The sequence below is a fragment of the Idiotropiscis lumnitzeri genome, chromosome 13 (assembly GCF_059441095.1).
Source record: "Idiotropiscis lumnitzeri isolate Australia: NSW breed Sydney's pygmy pipehorse chromosome 13, RoL_Ilum_1.0, whole genome shotgun sequence".
Classification (NCBI taxonomy): domain Eukaryota; kingdom Metazoa; phylum Chordata; class Actinopteri; order Syngnathiformes; family Syngnathidae; genus Idiotropiscis; species Idiotropiscis lumnitzeri.
This window is the reverse complement of record NC_142403.1, coordinates 21,125,138-21,153,023: the sequence shown is the minus strand read 5'-3', so window position 1 is coordinate 21,153,023 and position 27,886 is coordinate 21,125,138. Positions and strand designations below refer to the sequence as shown.

General features: G+C 50.6%; 5 protein-coding genes across 7 annotated transcripts; 2 read left to right on the top strand and 3 right to left on the bottom strand.

Moving 5' to 3' along the window:
• The first annotated feature begins 648 nt into the window (after positions 1-648).
• Positions 649-14,033, top strand: trappc8 (trafficking protein particle complex subunit 8). Of its 3 annotated transcripts, none has more exons than XM_088312811.1 (30): positions 649-1,034; positions 2,324-2,539; positions 2,924-3,007; positions 4,001-4,090; positions 4,164-4,338; positions 4,604-4,757; positions 4,878-4,971; positions 5,159-5,370; positions 5,737-5,852; positions 5,924-6,074; positions 6,579-6,679; positions 6,967-7,072; positions 7,161-7,292; positions 7,592-7,816; positions 8,332-8,437; positions 8,525-8,719; positions 9,348-9,511; positions 9,676-9,741; positions 9,845-9,953; positions 10,029-10,186; positions 10,252-10,682; positions 11,199-11,352; positions 11,426-11,522; positions 11,642-11,710; positions 11,783-11,841; positions 12,028-12,237; positions 12,437-12,538; positions 12,753-12,892; positions 12,968-13,057; positions 13,226-14,033. In XM_088312811.1, exons 1-30 carry the CDS (start codon positions 878-880, stop codon positions 13,479-13,481), a joined length of 4,419 nt encoding a protein of 1,472 aa, XP_088168937.1. In that variant the 5' UTR covers positions 649-877; the 3' UTR covers positions 13,482-14,033. The 3 variants fall into 3 exon arrangements, with proteins under 3 accessions (XP_088168937.1, XP_088168936.1, XP_088168938.1); XM_088312810.1 differs by having other exon boundaries at positions 9,845-9,956; XM_088312812.1 differs by lacking the exon at positions 2,924-3,007 and having other exon boundaries at positions 9,845-9,956.
• A 1,325-nt stretch (positions 14,034-15,358) lies between these two features.
• On the bottom strand, positions 15,359-17,325 carry LOC148325097 (antihemorrhagic factor cHLP-B-like). The gene is made up of 7 exons (XM_088313102.1): positions 17,061-17,325; positions 16,890-17,000; positions 16,742-16,826; positions 15,991-16,160; positions 15,780-15,896; positions 15,625-15,705; positions 15,359-15,545 (listed from the first exon to the last, which is right to left on the bottom strand). The coding sequence occupies exons 1-7, from the start codon at positions 17,262-17,264 to the stop codon at positions 15,402-15,404; spliced, it is 912 nt and encodes a 303-aa protein (XP_088169228.1). The 5' UTR covers positions 17,265-17,325; the 3' UTR covers positions 15,359-15,401.
• Positions 17,326-18,333: 1,008 nt separating this feature from the next.
• Positions 18,334-19,751, bottom strand: LOC148325096 (uncharacterized). The gene is made up of 4 exons (XM_088313629.1): positions 19,455-19,751; positions 18,773-19,085; positions 18,578-18,658; positions 18,334-18,505 (listed from the first exon to the last, which is right to left on the bottom strand). The coding sequence occupies exons 2-4, from the start codon at positions 18,878-18,880 to the stop codon at positions 18,374-18,376; spliced, it is 321 nt and encodes a 106-aa protein (XP_088169755.1). The 5' UTR covers positions 18,881-19,085; positions 19,455-19,751; the 3' UTR covers positions 18,334-18,373.
• Positions 19,752-20,252: 501 nt separating this feature from the next.
• On the bottom strand, positions 20,253-22,228 carry LOC148325095 (alpha-2-HS-glycoprotein-like). Its single transcript, XM_088313103.1, has 7 exons — positions 21,989-22,228; positions 21,801-21,911; positions 21,642-21,726; positions 21,384-21,553; positions 21,184-21,300; positions 20,803-20,883; positions 20,253-20,728 (listed from the first exon to the last, which is right to left on the bottom strand). The coding sequence occupies exons 1-7, from the start codon at positions 22,193-22,195 to the stop codon at positions 20,585-20,587; spliced, it is 915 nt and encodes a 304-aa protein (XP_088169229.1). The 5' UTR covers positions 22,196-22,228; the 3' UTR covers positions 20,253-20,584.
• Positions 22,229-22,921: 693 nt separating this feature from the next.
• Positions 22,922-27,684, top strand: LOC148325094 (spindle assembly abnormal protein 6 homolog). Its single transcript, XM_088313097.1, is given in 16 exon segments — positions 22,922-23,096; positions 23,775-23,835; positions 24,078-24,157; positions 24,231-24,335; positions 24,831-24,999; positions 25,156-25,233; positions 25,464-25,583; positions 25,654-25,812; positions 26,030-26,203; positions 26,274-26,363; positions 26,636-26,815; positions 26,889-26,970; positions 27,040-27,146; positions 27,149-27,267; positions 27,336-27,433; positions 27,511-27,684. Coding segments are annotated over 16 exon segments (1,797 nt in total). The 5' UTR covers positions 22,922-22,977; the 3' UTR covers positions 27,567-27,684.
• The last annotated feature ends 202 nt before the right edge of the window (positions 27,685-27,886 follow it).

The following is a 27,886-nucleotide window of genomic DNA, read 5'->3' as shown; positions in this document are numbered from 1 at the left end:
TGCAATTAAAGTACCCTAATAAACCCGCAAGTGGGCAAAGGGAGCTGCACTCACAGATTTCATTAGAATGTTACAAACAGGCAAACACAAAAATGACAACACTCAACAGACCGATTTCAGCGTCTGATGTCGAGCCACGTCCCGCTCGAAAACTACGCTGTCATTGGGAGAATTGGTGTGCTGTCATATTGTTGTACGTCCTCAGGTTGATTGGACATCCGCCCTCCATGCATTATGTGTTCCGCTTCTCCTCACGACGGTCACCAGGGGTGCTGGAGCCAAACCCAGCTATCTTTGGGCAGTGGGCGGGGTCACACCCTGGAGTGGTCGCCAGCCAATCGCAGGATACGCAAAGGCGAACAAACATTTGTGCTCATTAATTCCATTCTTGTGTTGCATTTGATACTTTTATTGAATAAAAACCGTTTATAAGAATGATATCCATTCTTATCCAATTAGTTGAGATTTTTCACTGAAACGACTGTTTTTAGTTTTTTTTTATCAATCCACCGCTTATTTGCATTTTGTAACATGTTCCACTGTTTATTTCGTGTCAATCATTAACGGGATGTCGCCACTCACGGTCTAACCCCCGCGAATAACGGGGCTCAGGTTACAATCAAAGTGGCCGAGGAAGCTCAGGAGCGTTTTTGTCGTTTGTGGGGTTTTTTTGCTCAGGCACATTGCGGGACAGCCGCTGGTCACATGACCCAACAGTTCCACAAACCGGAAGAGAGCTGCCAGCCAACAAGGCCGCCGACCCCAATCCTGCGCGGTTCTTGCCCAGGATGTGACGGCCGTCGCCGCCGTCGACCTGCGACCGAGCCCCCGACGTCTTCTCCCCAGCCAGGCAGCCACCCGGTGACTCGGCCCCGCCATGGCGCAGTGCGTGCAGTCCGTGCAGGAGTTCGTCCAGGACTCGTTCGTGCCGATGGTGGCCGTGCTTTGCAGTGACGAGGCGGAGAAGCTCACCCGTAAAAACAAGCTCAACTTCGCCGAGCTGCTCAGGCCTTTCTGTCGGCTCACTTCCGAAGGTACGAACGGGCGGACGGGCGCCGCTTAGCCGCCCCGCCGCCCCGCCTGACAAGGAGGCGCGTCGGGTGACATTGCTTCGGTTTGTTAGCACCGCGGCTAGCTCGTGACTAAGCACCGGCGGACACCCGCGATGGCTTAGCCACACCTGGCCGGGCTTCGTGACACCTGAGCGGACGGACTTTGACAGCAGTTTGCAAGTGTCTTCAATTGGGAGCTGTCAGGACCTCGTTGAAAACTTGAACGTTTCTCTCCCGAACGAGTCTTCTTGCTAAAGCTTCTCAACATTTGTCCTCTTTACTGCTTTCCGTCTTTGGCGATGTCACGGCTGCCAAAGTTGGCCTTTAAGACGCTCGTCATTTTCAAAAAGAGTTTCAAGCATGAGTTCAGGGTCCCGTTAGTTTTGTTTTTCAATGAAGGTTTCAAACCTGGTCAGGATTTCAAGTTTAGTTGGAAGGCCAGAGTTAGGCTTTTAAAATACGGGTGTCGACAAATGCGGCCAAACAAGTGTCATATTGGCAATGTTGGGTGTGAAATCAGGATTAGGGTTTCAAATAAAGGTTGGGGAAATTAATATTAAGCGTGGAGAATATTTCAAGACAGCTTTGGGGGTTAAAAAGAGGCTGTGAAGTTAGTTGGTTTCATGCAAGTGTGGTGGTGCCAAAGAAGGGATTGGCGTCAATAACTGCGGCCTGTGTATTCATTGTTTGTCGGCGCAAGCCCAAAGGCCTGGACTACCAATCCGACGTCAACCGTCGTGACCAATAGACCGGAAAATGACCAAAGAGCACTCCGCAAAAGCTGACGGAGACGCCAACGACTCAAACCTTCTGCGCAGGCTCCAACGTGCCTTCGACGGCGATAGCCGTTGACGATGATGTCCAATAATGGCGGTTTTTTTTCGTGAAGGAGAGTAATTAACTCGTCTTCTATCCGGCCAGCCGTTATGTCCGTCGAGGAGATGTCATAATGAGCAAAGTTCATTTAGTTCTCAAGAAATCGCTTCAATTTTCACCGTTTTTCCGGTTTCGTCACTTGCGGTTCTTGTCCGGTGCTCTGATTCGCTAGCTGACAGCCAATCATCGTGTTCATTTAAGCCGACAGCCCGACACGATTCAACATGTTGCATCGTCCGAAAACGTGCCCCGGACGCCACCGCAACGGCTCCGACTTTACGATGTGGCGCGCTGCACCGAAGAGCGGAGGCCGTAACAGGACTGACGACCCCACCTGTAAAAAAAAAAATGTCTGGATGCGAGCTCACTCTGTGTTTGATGCTGTTTCCGTTCAGGTCACTTGCGGGACCCCAACAATCAGCTTCAGGTGGTCAAGAACCTTCGCATCTGTGTGACCAAGGTGGTGCCGGGCGCCATCCCGCAGCCGTCGGGCGCCGCCCTCAGTCCAGGCCAGCGCCGCCGCCTCAACCAGGTGGTGCTCTCCTGTCAGCCACAGGAGGGCGCTGTCTCCACCGCCGTTGCTGCCGGAGACTATGACCTAAGCTTCAACGGTAACGTTGGCCACCTAGTCAACTGCATTTCTATGGTTATCGTCATCATCATATTCTTCCTCTTTAACACGTCAAAGAAAAAAAAGCGAGCGTGTGAGATTTCAAGCCGTTCAAATGTGGACTTCACGGACAGAGCTCGGATTTAAATGAAGCATTTGGGTTTTAAACAACGGTTATGAAGATGTTTGTTAAAAAAATGATGATTTAAGACGGCGTTAGAGATTCCGATTGAGGGCTCAAACAATCATGAAGGATTTAGGAAACAAAGGTTCCGATTTGAAATGATGGCGTCAACCCGATGTTTGGTTTTGAAGTCAGCGTTGTGATTTGAGTGTTGCTATGGTGACGCTTTCTTGTGGCCGCTCTGTGCTTTCCACCTGTCAGATGAAGCTCTTAAATGTAGCGCCCCCTGGTTCAGTTCGTGGAGAGACACGCTGGCGGAGGTGCGCGCCTCCGAGCTCTTCTCAGGTACCCCCGTCGTGTGTGTGGCTTCCGTGTAGAACCGCTCCTCTCACCTCCTCTTCTGGTGCTCCTGCTGCTTGTGCTCTTCCCGTTCCCGTCACCTTCCGTGTAGTTTAGAAACTTGTTCACGCGTAGAACTCGCCCAAGAGTCTGTCAGGTGTTTTTCGAGTGCCTGTGAGTAGACCGCATTGCAGATGTCAGACATCGCCAAAAAAATCAACATTTTTGCTCGTTTGCTTCAAGTCGCACCCCATTTGCACGATTCGGTTTCCGTTGTGTCGAGATCAGCTCAAGCTCTCGTGACCCGTTCAAGATCATCTCGCCTTCTTCTGGGCAAGAAATGTCCAGATCTTCTTTTCCCACATTCCACCGCCGCCTCTCCTCATTTCCCGAAGATGCTCGTGTTCCTCCAGGGCTACTTTTCCGGATCGTCCGAGAAACCGCATCTCTTCCGTTCTCTAATTGACAATTCCCATCATTTCTGGAGATTCTCGTCTTTCAAAAATATCTTCCAAGATCAAAATGTCCAAATTGCCATCTTCCACATCAATCTCTGCTTTCAACGTCTTTTTTCTCAAGATCATCTTCTCCTAAAACCAGCCGAGTAAGCAATGCAAGATCATCATCATCATCGTCGCTAGAAAATTGTGTTCCAAGATCAAGAGCCTCTTTTTCCCCAAAATCCGGTTTAATCAAAGTCTCCTCCATTTTTTTTTTTTTAAATTCCCTGTTTTTTTTTTTTGTTTTTTTTTACAAGCCTTTCTTGTTCTCAATCAAAATGTCAAAAGTCCTTCTTTTTCTCTCTTAAATTCATCAAGATCATGAAAATCAACCATGATCCTCTTCTCCCAAATCTTACTTCCTGATCTCGTGAGACGTCCCCATTTTTTTTTTGTCAGCATTCAACTCAATCCAAAGTTGTCGCGGCAGACGCGACAAGATGGCGGATGTCGTCGGTCTCTGCCGCAAGTTCACTTTTGCTGCTTTTTGTCTGTCCAGCGACCACGCCCTGGTTCGAAGCCTACCGGGAGAACTTCCTTCAGTCCATGCCGGCCTCCGAGCACGAGTTCCTCAACCACTACCTGGCCTGTATCCTTGTCGCCGTTCTTCCTTTTTCAGCGGCGCTCGGGTGCCGGCGGAGATTCCTTGACCGTCCCTTCAGGCCTGCTGGTGGTGTCGTCGAGCGAGGCGGCGCCGGTGGAGCAATTTGTCAAGCTGTCGCAGGAGCAGCACCGCATCCAGCACAGTGGCGACTTCACCAAGCCCAAGTGGTTCATCCCCAACACGCTCAAGTACTACGTGCTGCTGCACGACGTCAGCCACGGCGACGAGCCACGGTAACGCCACGCGACCTTCGAGCACGTCAGACCGACGCAATCGTGTTTTCGATCTGAAACCGATCAAAGAAAAACCGCGAATGTGCGAAAGTCACCCGAATCGCGTGGGCAACGTGCAAGTGACGTGAATGCGCTCCCTGAGCGTGCTTGCAAGTGTTTAACGCCACCGCGAAACCAAACACGCCGTCGACGCGCGGCTGCTCTTGAACGTACATCGGAAGACATGAGCGGCGATGAAGCGCGCACGCGTCTGCGCTCGTTTCAGGGCCGAGGCGGTCTACGAAGACATGAAGCAGAGGTACGGCCCTCAGGGCTGCCACCTGCTCAAGATCAACTCCCGCACGCTCCCCGCCGAGCAGAACGAGCAGGTTCCCGACCCGTGGAGTCAATACCTGCACCGGAACGACCTGCGGAGCCAGGTTGGCCCGGCCGCCGCCGACACTCGCGTCATCTGAAGAGAAAAAAAAAGCCAACAAAGTTTTACCCTCCAAATCTCACGGCCCCCGAAAACGTCTGGTGTTGTCTTTGTGCGTTTGCAGGATCAGCCGGATGACGATGTCGTTGCTGCCGAGAGCTCGCCCGCTCACGAAAACGGCGTCCGTGCGGCCGAGGAGCCTCGTTCTGCAGACGGCGGTCACTCAATTCTTTTTCGGATCCTTTTGTTTGAAGTCTAGATTGAAAACAAATAAATGCAACGTTAGGGATGGTCCAAAAGATCAAACAAATGGGATCCTTACAAATGCACGCTTCGAAAAGTAAAAAAGAGAAGGAGCCGCCGCCGCAGCGTCATGACTTCCTTTCCTTGTCGCGTGCACTGCAGAAGGTGGCGATGTGGACGCGGACTCGGCGAGCCCTTCGGGTAGCCTCCGTGCCCTCGATGACCCCAAGAAAGGCGCCGGCGAGGCGGCGGGCGGCCACGGGGCGTGTCTGACCCTCGGTGACCACGACCACATCCGCCAGTTCGTCCAGGAGTTCACCTTCAGAGGCCTGCTGCCTCACATCGAGAAGAACATCCGGCAGCTCAACGACCAGGTGCGCTCGCCGACTCTTAAAGATGCTTTTATTGCGGGAGGACGCGTTAGCTTGCGAGCTTCAGGTTCGCTTTTGAAGTGAAGCTAAAGTTCCAAACAAATGAGTGAAGTTCCTCATGCTGCCGTTTGGCCGAAAGGAAGTGGAAGCTCCCCGAAATGCAAATTGAAATGCCCGCTCCCAAATTTGCAAAAGTTTGAGAAGCGCTGCCGTCGTGGACGACAAACCAAATAGTTGAACACGAGTGCAAACGCGGAAATGGCCATCGCAATCGTCGGCGTTCGCCGCCCGCCCACCTCCGTTGGCGCTCGCGACGTGCGCGTTGGCCTCTTGCTCAGCGTCGGAAAACATCTTTGTGTCTGTTCGCAGCTGGTGTCCCGAAAAGGTTTGAGTCGCTCTCTGTTCACGGCCACCAAGAAGTGGTTTGGTGGCGGCAAAGCGCCCGAGAAGAGCGTCGGCGAGCCCAAGAGCACCGGCGGCCTCCTGTAAGCGCCGCCCCATCGTGTCGGCGACTCGCGTGCGCCGCTTTTTCAAATTGTGACCCGTTTGACGGCAGCTACCCTCCGGAGGCCCCCGAGCTGCAGATCCGCAAGATGGCCGACTTGTGCTTCCTGGTGCAGCACTACGAGCTGGCCTACAGCTGCTACCACACCGCCAAGAAGGATTTCCTGTCCGACCAGGCCATGCTGTACGCCGCCGGCGCGCTGGTGAGCGCCAGCGCAAAACGTCTTCAATGGGAGGGAGAACGCGCACGGGGCTTCTGATTTCAGTTTGTGTCGTTTCTTTAGTCCAAAGGTTGTCCCTGTGCACTCCTTTCACGAGCAACATGACGCGAAACAAGAAAGGAGCTCGTAATCAAAGCCGCAGTCACTTTTAACCACTTTGCTGCAAAAGTTTAAAAAAAAAAAGCTTCCAGTGGCTTGAATTTCTGTTACGCAACAGGAGACGAGGTGCTTTTTGGGCGGGGAGGTTTAGTATTTTTTTTTTAGAAAAAGGAGAAAGTAAAAGAGAGCCAAAGTAGTATTCTTTCTCAAATAAAGTTGTCTACTTTTCCGTAAGTGGATGCAAGTTAATGCTGGAGTGGGAACCCGATCAGAAGTTTGTTTGGTTTTGATGTGAGGGCCTTGGACCAAACCAAGCCATTGTATTGTGACGGCAAATCGTCTTTAAGCTTTCTGTTCACATTTTCTTGTTGATTTTTTTCCGTGTAGGAAATGGCGGCGGTGTCGGCCTTTCTGCAGGCCGGAGCCTCGCGCCCGTATCCTGCCCACTACATGGACACGGCCATCCAGACCTACCGAGACGTCTGCAGGTGGCCGTTTCCTTCCTTCTCAAACTAAATGCGCCCAAAAACAATTGACAAAGAATTGTATTTTTTTATTTTATTGTTGCAAAATGCTCTTTTAATTTTGTGTTTTTTTTTTAAGTATAAGCACTTTTTGTTATTCTGTTTCGACTTCGCCTATTGCGAGTTGGTCGTAATGTCGTTTTACGGGAGCAAATGCCGCAAGTCGGAAAGTTTGCAAATGGTCACGTCGCCGTCGTGGTTTATTCTGCCGTCGTCTTCTTCCGATGATGTCGCGGTTGTCGCCCCGCCAGGAACACGGTGCTGGCCGAGCGCTGCGCTCTCCTCAGCGCCGAGATCCTCAAGAGTCAGGGAAAATATTCGGAAGCGGCCACGTTGCTGATCAAAATGACCAGCGAGGTGAGAAACCGTCCTCTGAGCTTGTTGCGGGAGATGGCGCGTTTGAAAAGGTTTGGTCCGGTCCGCCTTCCGCCCTTTTCCTGACCAGGACTCGGACCTGCGCAGCGCTCTGCTGTTGGAGCAGGCGGCCCACTGCTTCATGAACATGCGCTCTCGCATGCTGCGCAAGTTTGCCTTCCACATGATCCTGGCGGGTCATCGCTTCAGCAAAGCGGGCCAGGTGAGCCGCCGGTCGAGGTCGGGCGCTCCGGTCGCCACTTGACTGGAGTTGACAACTTTAGGACGTCGGACTTGCGAGGCTCACTGGAATGAGTTGACGTTGCATGTCTGGAACCGTTCAAGTCAGCGGCGATGGTCATCGTGATCATTGACCAAAGTAGATTTGGACGGACTCCACCTGACGTGCTTGATATTTGAAACGACGGCAAAGTTTAAGACGAGACGTGCACGCGAGCGTGGACTCGATTTCTCCTCGGCGCGCGAGCGGTGCCGTCTTTGACCGATTTGTTTGTGGCACAGAAGCGGCATGCGCTGCGCTGCTACTGCCAAGCCATGCAGGTGTACAAGGGCCGCTCGTGGTCGCTGGCCGAGGACCACATCAACTTCACCATCGGCCGCCAGTCCTTCACGCTGGGCCAAGCCGAGAAGGCCGCGCAGGCCTTCAAGCAGATCCTGACCAACGATAGTCGGCAGACGGCCGCGCAGCAGGGCGCCTTCCTCAGGGAGTACCTCTACGTTTACAAGGTGAGCGCTCTCGCGCTTCGGTACCGACGCCGTGTCGTTCCTGTAGATTATTTATGGCATCACGTCTTCAAACGTGCTCTTTAAATAATGCCGACACAAAGAGAAATTGATTTGAAAAAAAAACCCCAAACTTTTTTTTTATGTCTGACAATATAGTGTGCAGCAAGCAGGTTGAAGGAGATGAGCGTTCAATAATTCTCAGCAAAAGCCAGGCTGAGCTCCTCATGCAATTTGACACTCGAGTTGGTTTGCGTTTCCGAGAATGGATGTATGGAAACTCCGTAGTGTGGCGTCATCTGGTGGCTGACAGTGGAATGACATCCAAAATGGGAGGCGTCCCAAAATGGAGCAGATAATGTTTTGGGGGGAAAGAAAATGATGAAGTGGCAGGACCGTCAACCTGGAAGTTGAAATGTTATGTTTTGCTACATTTCTTCCGTAATGTCGCTTGAAAAGTGTTTTCATCTTTTTGCAAATTGAAAGCGCGTCATCTGACTTTGCGGTGCGTCTCGCAGACGGTGATCGGCCGGAGCGACGTGCGTCTGCCTCACCTGCCGTTGCCGTGCATTCACAGCGCCGCCACCCGCGTCTACTTTGGACACGAACGTCGCCTGGCTGAGGGTAACGTGCCGTCTCCCGCTCGCCGCCCGCCGGGGGAGCCGGCGCTCCGCTTGTGACGTGGGGGGGCGGGGCCTCTGGCGTTGGCAGGTGAGAAGCAGGCCGCCACGCACGTGTCGCTGGACCAGGAGTACGACGCCGAGCAGGCGTCCATGTGGTGCGAGCTGGAGGAGCGGCTGGTGGCGGCGGCCCACCGAGGGGGGGTCCCCGCTCACTTCCAGCCCAGCCAGTGCTACCTCAACACGCAGACGGACAACCTGCGCCACCCGCTGGCCGTTGTGGAAGGTACGCGGTGACTTCCAAGTTCCAAGAGCGGTTCAAATGGTTCCCATGACGTCAATCCAAATAATCCGTTTCATTGGAAATAATTTTCTTTTTCTTGGCACGACAACCGTGTGCAATGAATATACGTGACGGATTAAGTGCAGTCATCGGCATCCGATGCGACGCTTACCTTTACTCCTTTTCGAGCGGTTCTGGTTTTTCTTCACCATTGAGCCCACGACAAGCCTTCCTGTCAGTTTACAGCCACTTGGACAAATTGATGAAGTATCAGATTCGCATTGGCAAAAGTCACACTTTCAAAATAAAAGCTGAGACACTTCTTTGGCTTTTTGTTGCTCGGTTTATTGAGCGGTCGCTCTCAAGTTTGTCTTTGCTTAAGTGCGACTCTTAAATATGCCGGCATGTGCTTTCTGACTTGCGTTAGGAACGATTGGCTCGCCGTCCGTCCGTTCGACTCTTTGTATGAAAACGGAGGCGATGTTTGGAAACATTTTGAAAAATCAAATTGCGCAAAAGTCACTCGTACGCAAACTTGGACGTAGCAACAAACAACTGTGGTGGCCGAATGTGAGATTAGCGCGCGGCTGCCCAAGTGGTTCCGACCCGTTTGTGGCGTGCTGCTTTGCAGAGCCGGTGGTGGTGGAGGTGATGTTCCGGAACCCTCTGAAGGTTCCTCTGGCGCTCTCCCGCCTCTCGCTGCTCTGGAAGTTCACGCGTGACGGCCACGCTGCCGACGCCACGGAGGACGCCGGAGAGGAACTTGGCAGCGACGCCGAAGCTTTGGAGCTGCAGGTCGGCATGACGACGGCGTGTTTGTGTCCGTGTGGGTCCATTTTGTCAGCTTTTGTCTTTCTGGATTTCCTTGTTTTATTTTTTGGGGGTTTTATTCTTTGCATTTGTGTAAGCGCATGTTTGTGTTTGCGGCACGGACTCTTTGAGCGCGTTTGTCTTTCCAGAGAGACGACCCGGTCACGACCGAGACCGTCCTGGACTTTCAATTGGCTCCCGAGGAAACCAAAATGGTGAGTGGACGCCGGCCACGGTTCGGTCGAGACGCTCGCCATCTTGGCCAAATCTCCGGACCGTCCCGAACACGGCAACGATCTTTGCGCCGCTCGACCGCAGGCTCGACTCGGGCTGCTGCCGCACCGGACGGGCTGCCTGAGTATCACGGGCGTGGTCTACGACCTGGCCGCCGCATCCTCAGCGGAGACACCCGACGACGACGACGACGACGGTAACGTGAGCGAGAGCGTCCGGCCCGCCGTTTGTCAGTCTCCTGACGCCCGGCGCTCCGCTCGTCGCGCAGGGCCGCAGAAGGCCGAGACGGCGGTCGTCAGCGGGAAGCAGGACCTGAAGATCCGAGGTCCGCGACTCAATCGCACCAAAGAGGACAAAATGTTTGTGCGCTACGGACCTGACCGGCGCTTGGAGCCGATCGTCGTGCCGCCCGTGCCCCTCATGGAGGTATTTCATTTGCACGTCGGGAGCCGTCGACGCCGTCGTGACCGCTTTTTGTTTGCGGCCGTCAGGTGTTCTTCCTGCAGTTCCCGACGGCCTTGCTGTGCGGCGAGATCCGTAAGGCGTACGTGGAGTTCTGCAATGTGAGCGGCGTGTCGCTGTGCGGCCTACGCGTGGCGTCCACGCACCCCGACTTCTTCACCTTTGGGAGCGTGTCGGCCGGCACGCCGCTCACGCCGCTCAGCCCCGCCTCAGCTGAGAACTGCTCGGCCTACAAAACCCTGGCGGCGGCGCCCGGGTCCCCGGCGGCCCGCGAGACGCTGGTGTCGGCCGGCGACTTTGGGCCGGCGTCCGACGTGGCGGACATCCCCGTTGGCGGCGCGCTGCTGCCGGGGCAGTCCGCCCAGCTTCCCCTCTGGCTGCGAGGACCTGACCAAGAAGGAGTCCACGAGATCCACTTCCTCTTCTACTACGAAAGCTCGGAGAAAGGAAGCAAAATCAGGTAGAGCGACTCGGTTCGTTGCTCGCTTGATGATTCAAACTCATCGGCAAACTTTCTGCCTCCGCGCTTAATCGTCTCCTTCCGACCGCACGAGAATTCTTCACTTTGCATCGCAAACTCCTCCTCCTTCCTTTTCCTCTTTGGCGTTCCCCAGGGCTCCATTCTTGGTCTTGTTGGCTTTTTCACGCCTAATTATTCCATTCAAATCCTTGACATTGTGTCCTTCCTCTTTTCTTTTTTGGAGTGCCCACCTTTCTGTCTTTGGTCCTCTTCTTTTCGTTAACGACACGAAAATCTAATCTGGTGGAAATGTTCACCTCAAAACTCTCCGACTACGCTCAATTTATTCCATTGAGCTCATTGACCTTCCGGCCGTCCTGCCGCTTGGTCCACTTTTGCAAATATCGATTGTTAGCGCGTTGAAATCATCACTTTTTTTCTTTCTTTTTGATTGTTTTCTTCCCGACGAAAACAAATGTGATGATGAGGAACCTACGCTGTGCTCTTGTTCCTCAGCCACCGGGTCGTTCGTCACTCCGTGTTCATCTGCGCCAGTCGCTCTCTCAGCGTCCAGGCGTCAGCCCGCGCCAGCGCCGTCCCCCCCCAGCGAGGACCCGATCAAGACGGCGCCAGCACGCTGGTCTTCGTCGACGTGGAGAACATCAACACGGTGAGCGTCCCGGAACGCGACCGGTCACGCCCCCGTGCCGCCGCTCACATCCGTTTTGTCTCGGGCCTCTCAGAGCGAAGCTGGCGTGCGCGAGTTCCACATCGTCCAAGTGTCCAGCAGCAGTCGGCGCTGGAGCCTCAGCGAGTGCATCAACCCGGCCAAGGAGAAAGGTACAAAATAAGAGCGGCCAAAGTGGCTGCGCGACGCCACGTTGGCCGAGGGAGTCGGCAAGTCTATCGGGCTTCTGTTGACTTTTTTTTTGTTGTTTTTCTTTTTTTTTACCCTTCAGACTGCAAAGTGAGCGGCAGAGAGCGAGCCAAGCTTTGTTTCCGAGCCACGCCATGCAAAACCCAGCCAGGTGCGCCGCCATCGCGTGCGCGGTCAACAGCACACTTGCGTCATTGAGCGTTTCCCGTCTTTGTGTTTGAAGCTGCCTCCGCGGACGCTGAGATGTTCACGTTTGCCGACGTCAACTTGGGCAACGAGCGGGTACGCATGCATGCTGAGTGGCCGTCTTTTGCGCACGTACGCGCAACCCCATTCACGCTTGCCGCACGTCTGGCGCGGCCGCCGGCACAGCAAAAAAAACATTTGCCATTTGAACACAATTGGAAGCTGCTTCCTAATCCGTCTGACGTGATGAAAATGATGCCAATGTCGCTGACGTGCGTGCAGATCGTCAGCTCGGCCACGCCGTGCGGCGACTTCTTCTTCCGGTGCCGCCGGACGTCCGAGGCTCGGCGAGCCGACGCCTGTTCCTCGGGGTCGTCGGGGTCGAGGACGCCGTCCGGCAACAGGAACCCCGGCGAGGACGCGAGCAAGGACTTGCTCCACGTGGTCGACGAGTGCGACCGGCTGGACCTCAACATCATCGTCATCTGGAAGGTCAACTAACGTGTGCGCGCGTGCCAATGTGTGTGTCGGTTCGGGAATATTTGTTTGCGTGTGTTCACACCACCAAGTGTGCGAGTCTGTAAATGAGTGTGCGAATGCTCACAAAAAAAAATGATTGTGTATTATTTGTGACTGTGTGTGTGAATGAACGATAATCGATTTGCCCGCGGTGATGTTTTTGTGCGTGCAGGCGTACATGGTGGAGGACAACAAGCAGCTGATCCTCGAAGGTCAACTCCACGTGGCGCTGCAGACGGTGGGCAAGGAGGCCACTTCGCTTGCACCCCAGCAGGTGACGTCAACGTCATCCTGTTTTTTTTTTGTATTTTCAGCGTGCTCTCGAAATGAACTTTAGTGCCGTACTTTGGACGCGATCTTGACTGCTTCTGAATTTGAGCTGAGGTTGCAGTTGCTTTCCGCTCTCAAGAACTGCTCAACTTGCGCCTGACGTCACGCTCGCGGTTTTATGTTGTGATGTTGTGCACGCGCCCGCTCACGTTTGTCAGGAAGCTCAGGAGATGGTTCTGCTCAAGTTCAAGTCCGATCCTCCTCCTCCTGCCGCGTTGCCGGCCGCCCAACTATCGCGACTCGTCAAGAGCAACCTGCACTACTCGGAGACCCACGCGCACAACTTCTCGGGCGACAGGTCGCACGCACGCACGCACGCACGGAAGATGTGGATGAATGTGATTTTGAATTTGATTTTGATTTGTTTTTTTAGTGTGTGTGTGGTTCCAGTTTCTTTGGCTTTGTCCAATTGCTGCTGGACTGACGTGGACGTCACCGTGGACCTCAGGCACAAAACCAGCAGGTGTGTGTGTGTGTGTGTGTGTGTGTGTCAACTATGGGGTTGGTGTCACAGGCACACACAAATCCACAAGTATACACGCATGCAAAAAAACACGCTCACTCAGACAAATCTTCCTTTCCGACTTTTTCTTTTTCTCCCGTTGAATTCCAATTTTTGTTTCCTTTGTAGTTCCGAGTGGAGCGAGTGCGATTGTAGCTTCACCTGGGTGGGCCAAACTCGCTACCGGCTGTCGCTTCGTCCCCGTCAAACACGTCATCTGGAGCTTCGAGCCTGCTTCCTCACGCCCGGCGTCTACAACATCAACACGCACTCCGTGTGCGCCGCACCCGCCCCACGCCAAGACCGCGACGACGCCACGCCAGCGGAGGTTGCGCAACACAGCGTCGGACCGGCACTCATCGTCATTTCCGACAGCACCCAGTGACATCTCGGCAACGCGCGCCTTGAAGAACGGAAAAAGAAGAGAGTGACATGACGGAAGACGAGGCAGGAAAGGAATGATGACTTCCTGGATGCTCTTAACGAACTTTTTTTGCTCACGAGCAACCACAAACTGCTGCGTCTGCAAGCGTGTGAAAGTCTTTACATGTTGATGCGCGTGTAGATTTGTGTGCGCGCCTGAGCGCATGTTGGTGTGCAAATGGTGTTTGTGTGTGAGGCACCACCAGAGGGCAGCATCTGAAGTCCTATCAGGTTTGCAACTTGAAAGTTGCCAGGTGAAGTTTTTTTGATCGAGAAAATGCAACTGCAGCACGTCTTAAGTGCTCATCACTCCCAAACGGATCCTGCAGTCATGTGATCAGCGCTCGTGTCCGAGCGCAGCAAGCTCTCAGAACGCGCTGACGGCGCTGGTGATCGGTTTCTTTTTAAACATCCCCAAGATGGGCGTGACAACGCCACCTTCTGTGTTTATGGTGTACTATATTTATAACATATCATGTACATAGAAAATAAAACGCCACTAATTCTCCACTGACAGTGTCGACGTTTGCCCTCATTTTTCGAGTGGAGGCCTAATTAAACTTGTACACGTCAACGACAAAAGGACTGCAAGCAGCGCACTATCCTCGGTGGACTTTAATATGATGTACTAACAATTGTCTCTTTGTAATTTAAGCCTGAGAGCAGCCATCTTGCATTGCCACTGTTACTGACTTGTGCACTTTTTGGCTGAAAACATGTTTCACCCAATACAGAGTTGGAAGAGCCTCTCTCCGAGAACAAACTTAACGGTTTGCAGCAACCATTCAGAGATTTTCTCCATATCGTGACTTAGGTGATTAGGTTTACTTTTCGCAATGAATTTTGTCCTCATGCTGTTTGCTTTTTATTTCATTGATGCTTCTGGTAACACGCTGACAAATCTTTGCGGTATACCTCGTCAGAGGAAATTTGTAATCATATTTTGTGCTGAAATGAGGACGTAGCGCTTGTCAACCGTACGTCACACGCTGGTGTTTTCACCATAGCAACCGAAATGTCCTCAAATTAGGCAACGCAAGATGTCCGCTGGTCCATCGCAAGTGGCTTGATTTTGCTGCATTCACAGAAGGTGGGAAATCTGACTACGACCGGAACAAGTGCACCGTAGCACGTCGTTGAACCGAGAGGAGTTCAGAGACGTTAGGGAGGAAAAACACAGACCCTGACTTCACAGTGTGTGAATGGCAAAACAAAGCAACTGTCACGGAACACGTGATTTGTACAGATTGCATGTAGAAATAATCACCTTCCTGCATTGTTATTTTGTGAAATGTATGCGGTGAAAATTTAATTGAAAATGTTTGCTGGTTGTCAGAACAAATTGTCACAAACCAGAACAGTTTATTGGAATCAGCCTTTTTTTTCTAGATACGTCAGACTGAGGTCGGAAGAGACTAATCAGCTGAATTTCCCACCTTCGTCAAATGCAGCATAAACGCGTTTATGCTAGTCGGCGAACGCACTGCTACTTGACTTAAATTGTTGTCGCACAGCGAAATATTCACCGCGTTTTTCACCTCGACTAATATGAACATGGGCGGCAATGACTGTGGATTAAACAATTTATCCATTTCAGGATAGACAAAAGTTTCTCAGGGATCAAGTTATGACAGACGCAGCCTGAGACCGCCATGTTGCGTGTGACGTGTGCTGGAGTGGCGGGAGACAAACCCGGAAGAGAAGTGTGAGCGAGAGACGATAAACTTGTTCCGTTTGTTAAGACTTAAGAGAGTTGACGCTTCATTGCATTTGTCTACCGCGCTCTCTGCAGTCAGTTTGGAGCTGATAAACCTCATCAAGGTAGGCAACAACATCAAGTGCCGTTAAAAGGACTTTTTAATCTTTTACAAATGGATTGAAATCACTTAAGCGGGAAGGGACAAATTTGGTGGATGGACGGCTCGTGGCTTTTCAGCTTGTCCTTGCAAATGCAAGCTTCAGGACTTTGATGGAACAACGGCTTGCAAACGGACTCCGGCTCGTTAGTTGGGTATGGGGCTGGATTCTGTGCAGAACAAAGAGGAGAGAAAAAAAACTATGAGGCTCTGTGGTGCCCAATTAAGTTGTGCTTTGTGCGGACTTACTTTTGGCGGGTATATTTCACAGTCAAGTTCCCCCACTTGTCTGTGTAAGTTGTAATAGGACGTTTGGCAAAAGGCATGCCGCTTTAAAGAAAGTCAGATAACATTAAAGTGGCGTGTTGACCCTTGACCAGCCATTAGCGTGAACGTTAACTCACAGCTCTCTCCGGGCAGCGAGGCGCGCAGGCCAACAAATTAGTCGGGGCTCCTTTGGGACACGTGGTCTCCACCAGGGCAAATTTGAGCCAGGTGATTTTGCCGATGGTTGCCAGGTCCTGCCACAAAAGAAAGAGGTTCAAAATTACATTGGCAAGTAGAAAAAGCCAACTAAGGAGGCATTAGGGGGAAGAAAGAAAAAAATAAAATCACCCCCATAGTGACATGAGCCACTTCCATCAGGATGAAGTAATTGTGATGTTTGCTGTCCCGGTTGAAGTTGACCACCGCTTCATGCACGGCCTTGACGGCGGTCGGCTCGTCGAGAGGCAACAACCGGGGGCACTTGGGACAAGTCGTCATCAGCTCCTCGTTGGGAAGTTCTGCACACAGGTGACACACGTTCTGATGAGAACGCAAGGTCAGTAGCCAACACATTCATGTCAGATGGAACGTGTATTTCAGTGAAAATGCTTTTTAACCCGTGTGGGGGGGGGGGCATTATGAGCCAGGCCAAAAATGAGAACCACACTTAATCTGTCCATCCAGACTATCGACAGCATCAAATTGTGCCCCCCTTTTGAAGAGTTTGATGCAATTTTAACTACACCAAGGTTGCCATTTGCAAGTAAATCCGGCCATTGTTTTAGTCCGTTCTCGTTTCCTCTCAGTCATGCACATTAATATGACAGCATATGGAAAGCGCTTTGTTTCAGCCACGGCTGTTGTGAAAGGCGCTATAGAAAGCAAATTGGATTGCAAAACAGTCATTTAACTTAAATTTCTGATTTTAAATGAAATTGGTGGGGGACTAAAAAAAAGGCACAATCACACTAAAGAACATTATTGCACACTTTCCTTTAAACAAAGCTAGCCAAACGTTTGGGGGCTGGGAGAGATCAATTTCAAACTGAATTTGTTCACAAACATTTAATAGGAAAAGAAAAGTTGCATTTGACATGACCTGGTCTGGTGATGCAGTCGTATTTGGTGATTTTGGCGATGCTCCACATGACCCAAAATTCAACACTGCAAGTGGCCATTGCTCCCTAAACACAAAAAGGTCACCAACAGAAGCATCCGCTCACGTCGAGGGTTGAAAGAATATTTACGTGCTCGTCGTGTTGCCACAGCTGGCATTGGTCCACCGGTTTGGGGTCGGTGAAGTGACATTTGGTCTGCAGCAGCTTCACGTTGACGTCAATGTGGCAACCTCCGGAAAACTGCAAGGAGACATGACGCAAACCAACGCTTGTCGTGCGAAGGAAGTGCCGAGCGCTCACCTGTTGGTATTTGCTGCTCTGGACCGCCTGCAGCCGGAATTTGAAGCCGTGCTTGTGCCTTCCATTGATGTGCTGGACGGCCATGTGGGCCGCCGCCTTCACGCTGTCCTCATGGCACGTGACCGACGGCAACGGTTTCGTCGCCGCCAAGCCAGGAAGAGCCAAAGTGCACCACAGCAGAAGGGCAAAAAGGTGCGTCGTCATCGTGACAAGCGTCAAAGAACTGCGCGGTGACAAACGCGCTCGCACGCGCACTTGAAGCGCGCTGAGGAGCGGTGACGACCAATCACGGAGGAGGACAAACGCCTGACACCTGCGGGCTCATTAGTGCCGGGCCTGTTGTCAATCAGTTGCCATGGCGACCGCTCATTCGCCTCAGCCTAGCAGGAAAGGAAAAATCTCATTTATGGTGAGAAGTTTAAACGAACAGATCGGTTTTTTTTTTGTCATGTTTTTCTCTTTTTATATCTCTGAAGTCTTTCAGCTGCAGCCTGCGGAGTCCTTTTCCAAGCTCCCCTACAGTAGGTGGCGCTATGCTCCAAACACGTCTGCCAGGAAGCTCAATGATAAAAAGCAAGAAAAAATGTCATGAAATGTGATAACACCCCCCCCCCCCAAGTAAAACATTTCATTTGATTTTTTTTTAGGATTACATAAGTTTGTTTTCAAGAAAAAATGTTATCAAGGAAATAAAAAAAAAAATGCAACAAATTGTCTGTGCCAGAAGGAATTTCTTGAATTGATTTACAGTTGCAATGCAAGTTGATCTGAGCTTGTGAAATTAAATTTGGATATCAAACGAAATCATGAGAATAAATCCACATTTTTCTAATACAAAAAAAAAAAAAGTCCAGAGGAAAATCATTTCATTGCAAGCTCATCTGCTGAAGCTATCGAGAGTTGAAAAAGTTTGGTGCCACCAAATGTATTCAAGTGAACAAGCAAAGGCCGCAAATGACTGACGGGAGCCTTCGCAAATGCTATTTGAATTCCGTTACAGCTTCAAAACTCACTTTGAGTGACATTCAACTTCAAAAAGAAAGAAAATCTTTGCACCATTCCAGAGAGATTTCTGACAACTCCGACTCAGAACCAGAGTGGTGCTTGTAAGCTACACTTTCAATATCAAAGCCATTTCAGCGTATTGAATGTGCGAAGCTCTCAGCATGACAAATTTTGAGACAAAAAAAAAAAGAACTCATGCCGTCATATCAGACAAAAGGTCAGCCACAAAGCTAAAGTTCATTTAAAAAAATAATAAACAGACCATATGTGAATTTAGTTTTTTATTTTTGATCACAAGTTGACAGGTGCTAACACAGCCAAATGCGGTGGACGGCGGACGTGCCGACGCCCAGTTGAGCCTTGCAAGCAAACGCTTCCAGACTTTGATGGAACGAGCCGCACGTGGATTTGGGCGCAACAACCAAGTGAGAGATCAAATTCTGTGGAACACAAAATGAAAAGTTGAAGCTTTGAGTGAACTCGCAGGTCTTGCGCTTTTGTTGTCGCCTCACCTTTGGAGGATACGTTTCACACGAAAGATCTCGAAGGTGGTCTTTAAAGTAAAAAAAAGAAGCTTCACAAAAGACGCGAGTCTGAAAGAAAACAAGTCGACAATTGGTCAACAAGCAGCATGAGAACAGGACAGGCAAGAATGTGAATTTAAAAAAAAAAAAAACATTTGACTGTCAGTTCGCACGCCAACTCACCGCTTGATCGTCGCACGGCTCCAAAGGATGACGCTCGCCCTCTCTGGGGCAGGTCGTCTCCACCAGAAGCCAGGACAGCTCGCCGGTGATTGGGATGTACTGACGCATGAAAAGCGGAAATTTGAGAAAAAAACAAAAAAAAGGGACAGTTCGGTGGGAGCCGGCAAGCAGGAGTCATCCTGGACGTCACTTGAGAAATTTCCAGCAGCGTGAAGTATTTCTGATGTTTGTTTGCCCTCACGGTTGAACCGGTTCACCGCCAGATGCGCCCCCAAGTCGGGACAATTCAACGACATTTCCTCACTGCCATGTTCTGAAAACAAACTCACAAGTCAAATTTAAGTTGACCTGCGGAGAGGACCGAAAAGTTCCACAAGCAATTCCTGTTTGGCAGACCGAAAGAATAAGTTTGAAAGTTCAAGACAAAATCATGTTGGCCCGCTTCCAAATGTTGCCTTTGGCGAGCACGTTCTATAAGAAGCTTTTGTCCAATTCCAGGAATCCAAAAGTTTGGCAATAAAATGAGTCAGTCATGAAGCAAAGCTTGAAGGGAAAAAAAAAAATAAGTGAAATTGCGTCTGCGCCAACTTGAGCAACAAATGCACATCGCAACCGCGGGGAGACGCTCGCAAGTCACACGCTTTGTCGTCAACAAGAAAACGTCCCGCCGAGGAAGACCAACCTGTTGAACGTGTCTGTCCAGGACTTTGCGCAAGCGGAACTTGAAGGCATCCTTGTGGTGATCGTTGACGTGTTGGACGGCCACGCTGGCCGCCGCCGCCGCCGCCGCACTTCTCTTGCCGCACGTCACTTCCGAAAAAGGCGGCAGCTGCAGGAGGGTCGGGGGGGGGCCGAAGGTCAAAAAGGTGCGTGACGAGCGTCAAAGAACTGCGCGGTGACAAACGCGTCGCACGCGCGCTGAGGAGCGGTGACGACCAATCACGGAGGAGGACAAACGCCTGACACCTGCGGACTCGTTAGTGCTGGGCCTGCTGGCAATCGGTTGCCATGGCGACCGCTCATTCGCTGCTCAGCTTTCGGAAAGAAAAGAAACTGGACTCGGATTTAGAAAAAACTGTTTTCCAATTCAAACGTTTTTGTTTGTTTTTGGAGGAAAAAAGTTGAATTTTAGTACAACCGAGCCCAACTGAAAATGGTGAAAATCAGAAAGTGTGCCTTCAAAAAAGAAAAATTCCTAACCCTGCAAAATTGATTACAAAAATCTCTATAAATATATAGATAAAAAAAAATGCCCTTTTGAAAAACAAATATTTTCAGAGTCAGAAATCCCTTTATTGTCATTGTAGGTTGTGTGTGTGAATGACAAAATGATTTGATAATTTCATAAACTTGTCCAAAGAATTATTGAAACCCCAAGCCCCATTTTTACAAAAATATTAATATGGGAAAACAGTCATTATTCATCTGCAAATAAGTGACAGCCATCAGATAAAAAAAATAAATCAAAACACCAAAAGTCTTAGGAAAAAAAAAAACCTCAAACATTTAATATGAAAAATGAAGTACATCGGGTAGAAAAAAAATGACAAAAAAGACAGAGGTCAGAGTATGTCGGGGTTGTCTTGAAAAGCATATTTTTCAAAAAGTCAATTCATGTCCATCCAAACATAAGAAAAAAAATAAAAGGTTCATGAGAGAAAGCAAGAGGACAAAAAAAATTACCAGTTAAAAAGTCCAGAAAGTTTAAGCCCAAATGGCAGGTCCAATTGAAAAGAGAAAAAAATCCGTTTCATTGCACGATCACAAATGAGCAGCACCAAATATTTTTCAAATGATTTAATCATGCAGACGTCATTTGAGTGGGAAGGGACAAATGTGGTGGACGGACGGCTCAGGATTTTTCAGCTGCGCCTTGCAAACGCAAGCTTCCGGACTTTGGTGGAACGACGGCCCGCAAACGGGCTCCGGCTCACCAGCCGGGAGCGACTCGGAATTCTGCAAGGATTCAAGAGGAACAACGAGGCGCTCTGCGCGAACAAGTTGATGTGCTGCTTTTGCTGCGGACTTACTTTGGGGGCGTACGCTTCACAGTCAAGTTCTCCCACTTGTCGATGCGAGGTGTAATAAGACGTTTGGCAGAAGATGCGACTCTTAAGAAAAATAAGCAGTGGTCAGATAACCCGCTTGAGAGCTTTAAGCAAACAAAAAAAATGACGAATCAAGTCAAAAGAAATCCATCAGACGTGCCGAAAAACAATTCAAAGCATGTTGAAAATTCAAAATGATAAAAACCGAATCGGAACCGATGAAAACTTATTGCTGCCACACCAGAAGGGAAGAAAAAAAATATTAAAGTGTGCACAAAGTTAAAAACAGGAATTGCTGAAAAAAAACAACAGAAAACAACCTGCTCAGAGAATCATCGAGATCCGTTAGCTTAGCCGACTCACAACTCGGTTGGGGCAGCGAGGCGTGCAGGCCGCAAAAGTATGAGTGGCCTCTCGGGGACACGTGGTCTCCACCAGGGCGAACTTGAGGCGGATAATGCCGCCGATGGTGACGACGGTCTGCCGCAGGAGGACCACGAAGCGTTTTATGAAAAGGACAGCAGGCGTGCAAAACCAAAAAAAACAAACAAACGCATCATCACCGTGCTCGTGAGCTGAGCCACTTCCATCAGGGTGAAATAATTTCGGTGTTTGCTCTCCCGGTTAAACTTGAGCACCGCCTCCTGCACGGCGCTCACGCCCGTCGGGTCGTCCAGAGGTAACAACTTGGGGCACGAAGGGCAAATCAGCAGCAGCTCCTCGTTGGTGAGTTCTGCAAACAGGTGGCACCTTCTGATAAGTGCGTCGTCGCCCAAAGAGAGGACCAAACGTGAAAAGACAAATGCAAAAGCGGTCATGACCTGGTCTGGTGGTGCATTGGTGTCTGGTGATTTTAGCCACGCCCCACATGACCCAAAACTCAACACTGCAAGTTGCCATGGCGCCCTGAGCGACAAACAACAGCAAGCAAGTCACAGACGGATGCGCCAGTCGACTCGCGGGACGAAAAGAAAACGGACCCGTTCCTCGCGCCGCCACAGCTCGCATTGGGCCGCCGGTTTGGGGTTGCTGAAGTGACATTTGGTCTGCAGCAGCTTCACGTTCACGTCAATGTGGCAACCTCCCGATACCTGCGCGGGCGCGCGCCAGGCGAGCTGGTGTCAATCAAAGCGACGTTTGCTCCTGTCTCGGCCTGCCGAGCGCTCACCTGCCGATATTTGCCGCTCTGGACCTCCTGCAGCCGGAACTTAAAGCCGTGCCTGTGCTTGCGGTTGATGTGCCGGACGGCCGCGCCGGCCGCCGTCCACACGTCATCCTCGCCGCACTCAATGGCCGGCAAAGAGGGCGCCCCCTGGAGGCCACCAAGCGCCACTGCGCAGCACAGCAGAACAGCAAATAGGCGAGCCACCATCATGAACGCCAGCAAGCAGACAACACGAGGGCGCGCGCGCGCACTTGAAGCGGGCTGAGGCGCTGTGACGACCAATCACAGAGGAGGACAAACGCCCGGCACCTGGTGGCTCATTAGTGCAAGGCCTGCTTTCAATCGGTCACCATGGCGACTGCTCCTTCTCAGCTGAGCAGGAAAGGAAGAAGAGAGATTGCAATTTCTAGAGAAATTTCGTATAGGCTGAGAAGCAGAATAAAAATTTGTAGAATTATTTGAAATGATGTGGAATGACTTTGCATGGCCTGGAGAGAGTAAACAAGTAAAAAATGTGGAAAGTTGAAGATTGGATTCTTGGTATATTGAAAAGAAATTAGCTGTGGGCTTAAGATGAACTGTTTAAAGTCAGAATGGTTTGAATCAGTCAAAATCTGTAAAAATTAGAAGAGAAAAACAAAAAACTGATCATGAATTTTGATTATTTTATCGGGGTTTTAATGGTGAAAATATAGAATTTTTTGAAAATGGGGAATTGTTACCAAGTTGAAAAGCTTTACCAAGGTGAGTTGAAATTTGGATTGAAAAAAAATGGCGCTTCAAAAACAGACCCCAGTGTGTTTCACGTCGGAACGCCCCCACAAGATGTCAAAATTAGAGGAGAACCCCCAAAAATATATATTTTTAAATTTTGACACGTCCATTCCTAAAAAAAAAAGCAACAACAAAGATATGAACTTCGGTTTCTGGCTCTAGCAGCCGTTTTCTCAATAGAGGGCGCTAATGCGCAGTTTGCCGACATTCCGCCCAGGATGAAGAAGAAGAAGCTCACCAACGAAGAAGAAATACGATCCGTTCGGCGGTCCAACATGGAGAGCATTTTCAGTGAAGTTGTCAAAGTCGTCATTAAATCGCCTCACTGCGATCAAAGGTAGACGTCAAAGGCACACTTTTGGCTTTGGTTTTTTGACACTGACACTTGGTCAAGTTTGTTGCATACGCGTTTTGACGATGAACGAATCGAGTTGAGTTTCATGCGTTTTGTTTGTTTGGGAAAGGAATGCTTGAGTTGAAAACCAAATTCCAATTGAATCGTGTCGTATGTTTATATTGATTTAAAGGCAGAATAATCAATAACTAACTAAGTGTCTGATTAGTGAAATGAACGTATTGTAGCGTCTTCGAAAGACGCACGTCAGACCTCCATTAAGTCAGCACTTTTTTTTATTCTTACTAACGGCCGACGCCGACGCCCTCCGTCATCTGCTCACACGGATTTCTTTCTCTCTCTCTGCGCATTCAGAAAATCAAATGTCAGCACAAGACCAGATAACCCAATTCGTTAAAGTATTTGTAAACTGTCACCACAAATAATGAAATCACTGTCACCCTAATCGTTTTAAGTCCATTCATTGGAATCTTGCATTTTATTGATCTAATTAATTTTGGTAAATCTAATTGTGTTTGCTTTAGTTTTGCCTTGTTTTACGATGCTGTCTGCTGCGAGGGGGTTATTGCAAAAAAATCTTACCTGAAGAAATAAAGTTCCTGTTCGAAAATCTGAAACAATGGATTCGTCTGTGTGATGAGGTATGTTTTCACGTTTCAGAAAAGCACACATCCGTGTCACTATTGAGGCTCAGTCGAGCCCAAGTGGCGTTCACAAACCAGTGAGTATGGCATTTATTTGGAATTTTATTTAAAAAAAAAAAAGTTCTTTGGTTGCTTGTCTTCACTCTTTCAACTTTCTAGTTTTAAAAAGTAACCCACAAAACAAAAGGCATTGAAACATTGTCGAGGTGCGACAATTAATGGATTGATGGATCGGCCACTAATTGATTTTCAAATGAATTATTCTCTTTCTGCAAGTGAAGCGATTTGAAATCGTTTTTCTCTGTTCTTTGCTCAACAGGATCTTCTGGTGAGATTAACCAACGATGCAGATCCACATTTTCTCTTCAGCCTCACAATATCCGAGGAAGACTTCCAAAGGTTTGCCAAAGAAGTGCAATTCATTCCCGGTGTCAAAATGAGCTGAAAAACTGTTTGTTTTTTTCACGTGTAGTTTAAAAGTCCAGCAAGCGCTACTCATTGAATTCACGTCGTTCCCTGAGATGCTGATGCAGCTTCTACGTCAATGTCGGTCAGAGCAGAATTGCAGCCATCCCAGGTGCTCCTCCTCCTCCCAACGTCAACATGGACCACTTCCATTTTCTCATACACCACACGACACATTTTTTCATTTTAACACCACACATGGAAAACGAGTCCAACAATAAGCCTTCCTCCGTTTTTTGGTCTTTTGTTGCATTCAAGCAGTAAAAGTCGTATAGTTTTGCGTAAAGTGCCTCAGTCCCACGCTGATTGATTATGCTTCATAAACACAAAGTGCCTTGACCGAGTTCGACATCACATGACGCTTTGATCTTTTCTTTTTCGGAAACTGCTAAATCTGCAGTTGATCTTTTTGTAGGCGTATGAAGGAAAAACAAAAGAGTTTTTTCTGATTGAATGTTTCTTTTTCTTCTCTCATTTGCACCCCACCGATGTCCACGTTGACGGAATAAGTTTGACGTTCAGGGCAAACGCGTCGTCTGGATTTGCGGGATGCCACGTGTTTGCTCGGTGGCCGCTTTCTGTTTAGTTTCTTTCTTCTGCTCTGCAGGTTCCAGCTGCTGCTGTCATGTGACTCGCCATCCCTGGATGGCCCCGCCCACTTGAGCGTGATGGAGACCAGCTCCTTCAAGCACATCAACCAACTTTCTCTGCGGCTGACGCAGGGCTCGGACAAACACGTCAAGGACTACCTGGCCGCCTGTCTGGCCTCTCTCAAGGTGACGCACGAGAACAACGCAACGTTTTGCGCCCGTGGGACACGTTTCCTTTTTGAAATGGGACACAGAGGCACGCTCATGCTGAAATGTTTCTATTTGATTGTTTTGTGGCTCTTCTCCCAAGCGTCATGTTGTTTTCATCTTGTGGCGTTTCAGGCCGAGAAAGAAGCGCTCGCGGTCAAACTGCAAACGACTGAAGACGATCTGACCAGGCGGCTCCATTTGGCCGAACGGGTTGGTTTGTTCGAAGCAGAAAATGGGACAAAGTCCAGCTCCGCCGCAAGTCAGCGTTTGTCAAACGAGTTAGCTTCCATTTTGTGACGTGAACTTGAAATTGTCCAAATCCTTCCAAGTTCGGCATCTCCGCAGTCCAGATTTCCGCCGTCCTCCGTGACGATTTCCCGATTATCTTTGTTTGACGTCGGCCCATCCTTGACTAAAAGTTGAAAAATGACATTTGCCAGACGCTGTCGGAGAAGAGCAACGAGATGGAGCGTCTGCGTTCGGAATGGACTCTGGAGAGCAGCTCGCTTTCCGGCCGTCACGCCGACGAGTTGCGGTCCGAGCGGGAGAAGGCGTCTGAGGTGAAGCCCCGCCCCCACCGCCGGTGACCCGCCCGCATCGACGTCTGAGTGACGGCGCGGCGTGTCGTAGTTGCAGGAGGACCTGCGGCAGCAGGCGGAACAACTCCGTCAGCAGCTGCAGACCCGTCAGGAGCAACTGGAGACGTCCTGCGGCGAGCTCAGCGACCTCAAGTACAAGAACGAGGCCGCCCTCAGGGAGCTCAAGTTCAAGCTGGCGGGCTCAGAGGAGGTACGTCCGCCACGGGAGGAAATCAGACAACCCCAATTTATTGCTGGGGAGACCGTCTTTGCCAAATGGAGAGACAAAAGAAAATGTTATTCCCAAAAGCTTCAGGGTGAAATTTCACAATGAACCGAAATGACCTTGGAAAGTTTTCAGGTGAACTTTGTGTGTGCACTTTGGAACGCTTCGGTACTTGCCGCTCAACTTGCGCGTGTCCGCGCAGGAGTGCCAGCGCTTGACGCAGCAGGTCGGCTGGCTGCGTCGCGAGGAGGCCACGGCGGACGCGGCGCTGCACGCCAAGGAGCGGCTGGCCGAGCAGCTGCAGACGCGCGTGGCGGCGCTGGAGCCGGAACTCGCTCGAGCTCAGGAGATGCTGAAGGCCGCGCAGCAGCAGCAGGTTGGTTGGGCCCGCGCCAACGTTAGGCGGGCGCTCGGATCACGCCGCGTCGCTTCTGTTTGTTCTGCAGGACTGCCTCAAGGAGAACGCCGACGGCAAAAAGGCTCAGCTGCGAAAACTGGAAGCCCAGGTGGAGATTTTGTCCGCAGACGTGAAGAAGGTTCGTCATGTTCCTTGTCGGCAAGAAATGTGCCGCGTGTGGTCGCCGTCGTGCAAACGCGGAAACGAAGCCAAAACGCTCACGTCTGCCATTGTGGCGGTCGTGACTTGCAAGCCGCCGCGGCTCGGGTGGGCCAACGGTCCGACCGCGTGAATCGATTCCTTGTCTCCCGAGAGAGAATAGATGGCGTATTTGACGTGTTGAGCATGCAAAGAAGCTTTGAGTTTTGTGGGTGAGGCGCATGCCGACGTGACCTGTGGCGCCGTTGCCAGGGCAACGACATCATCTGGAAGTTTCAGTGCGAGCTGCAAGTTCAGCAGGACAAAAACAAAGACAAGAACGTGGCGCTGGTGGCGCAGGAGAAGGTCGTCCGCGACGCCGCCGCCAAGCTGGACCGAGCCCACAAGGAAGTGCGCGATGCTCGCCGGCAGCTCTGCGACAAGGACCGGCAGGTGACGCGCACGTGCGCACGTGGGTTTGCTCGGTGTCTTTATCCGCGAGTGTCTCTGTGTGGCTTTTTGCCAGATTGCAAATCTGGAGGAGCGACTGGAGTCGAGCGTGCGGAAGCTGTCTGAGACCAAAGAAGTGTTGCAGAACAACGAAAACGGTGAGACGCGTCCATCTGGTTTGGAGCGTGCGGCCGCGTGACTCTTTGTTGCGTCTCCGTCGTCGTCAGTGATCAGCTGGCTGAACAAGCAGCTCAACGAGAAGCAGCTCAAGGAGAAGATTCCAGAGCCGTCGGAAAATGCGCCCATGTCGGCGGGACTTGGAGTAAGAGAGCGTCGTCGTCGTCGTCGTCGTCGTCTTTGGCTCAGCGCACGCCATCTGTCGTCTTTCTCTTTGTCCCCGAGCAGGCGCACTTTTATCCTCACGCGAGCAAAGTGGCCACGCCGCCCGAACACGCGTGAGTTGAGATGGCTTCCAAATTGTCAAGAAGAATGCCGACCTTAAACACGAGTTTGTCGTGAGCAGCGTGAGCGAGCGCGCCGGCGGTCTGGACGGCAAATACTTTAAGAGGCGAGACGACAGCATCCCCGTCTCCGGTCTTGCCGACGCTCTCCTTCCCAGAGGTGACATCACACAATCGCCGTCCGAGCGCACGATGACGTCACGCGTTAATCGGACCATTCTTGTCTTTCCTTGTCAGAGTTGCCGCCTCCACGCAGCAAAGCTCCCGTGCCGTCCGCCTACTTTCCCAGTTAAACACACACACACTGTTGATGTTTTTATTTGCACAGTGGTCGCTTGTTCAGATCAGCTCGTTTGTCTTTGGTTTTTACGTTTCAGATTCTTGAATAAATCAACCTCACGTTATTTCCTCGTCAATGATGTTTTTTCCTTTCCTATTTACTTGGAAAAAAATGGAGGGCATGCAATGAAGAGCTTTAGGCCTAAATTGCGTCAAATTTGCAAACAAACACTGACATGTTGATCGTCACTTGAGGTCGCTGCCGTTTTCGACGGGGAAGTCTTGCCCAGCTTGTCTGCCAAATTCCAATTCGTCATGAAGAGCCGATCCCCGA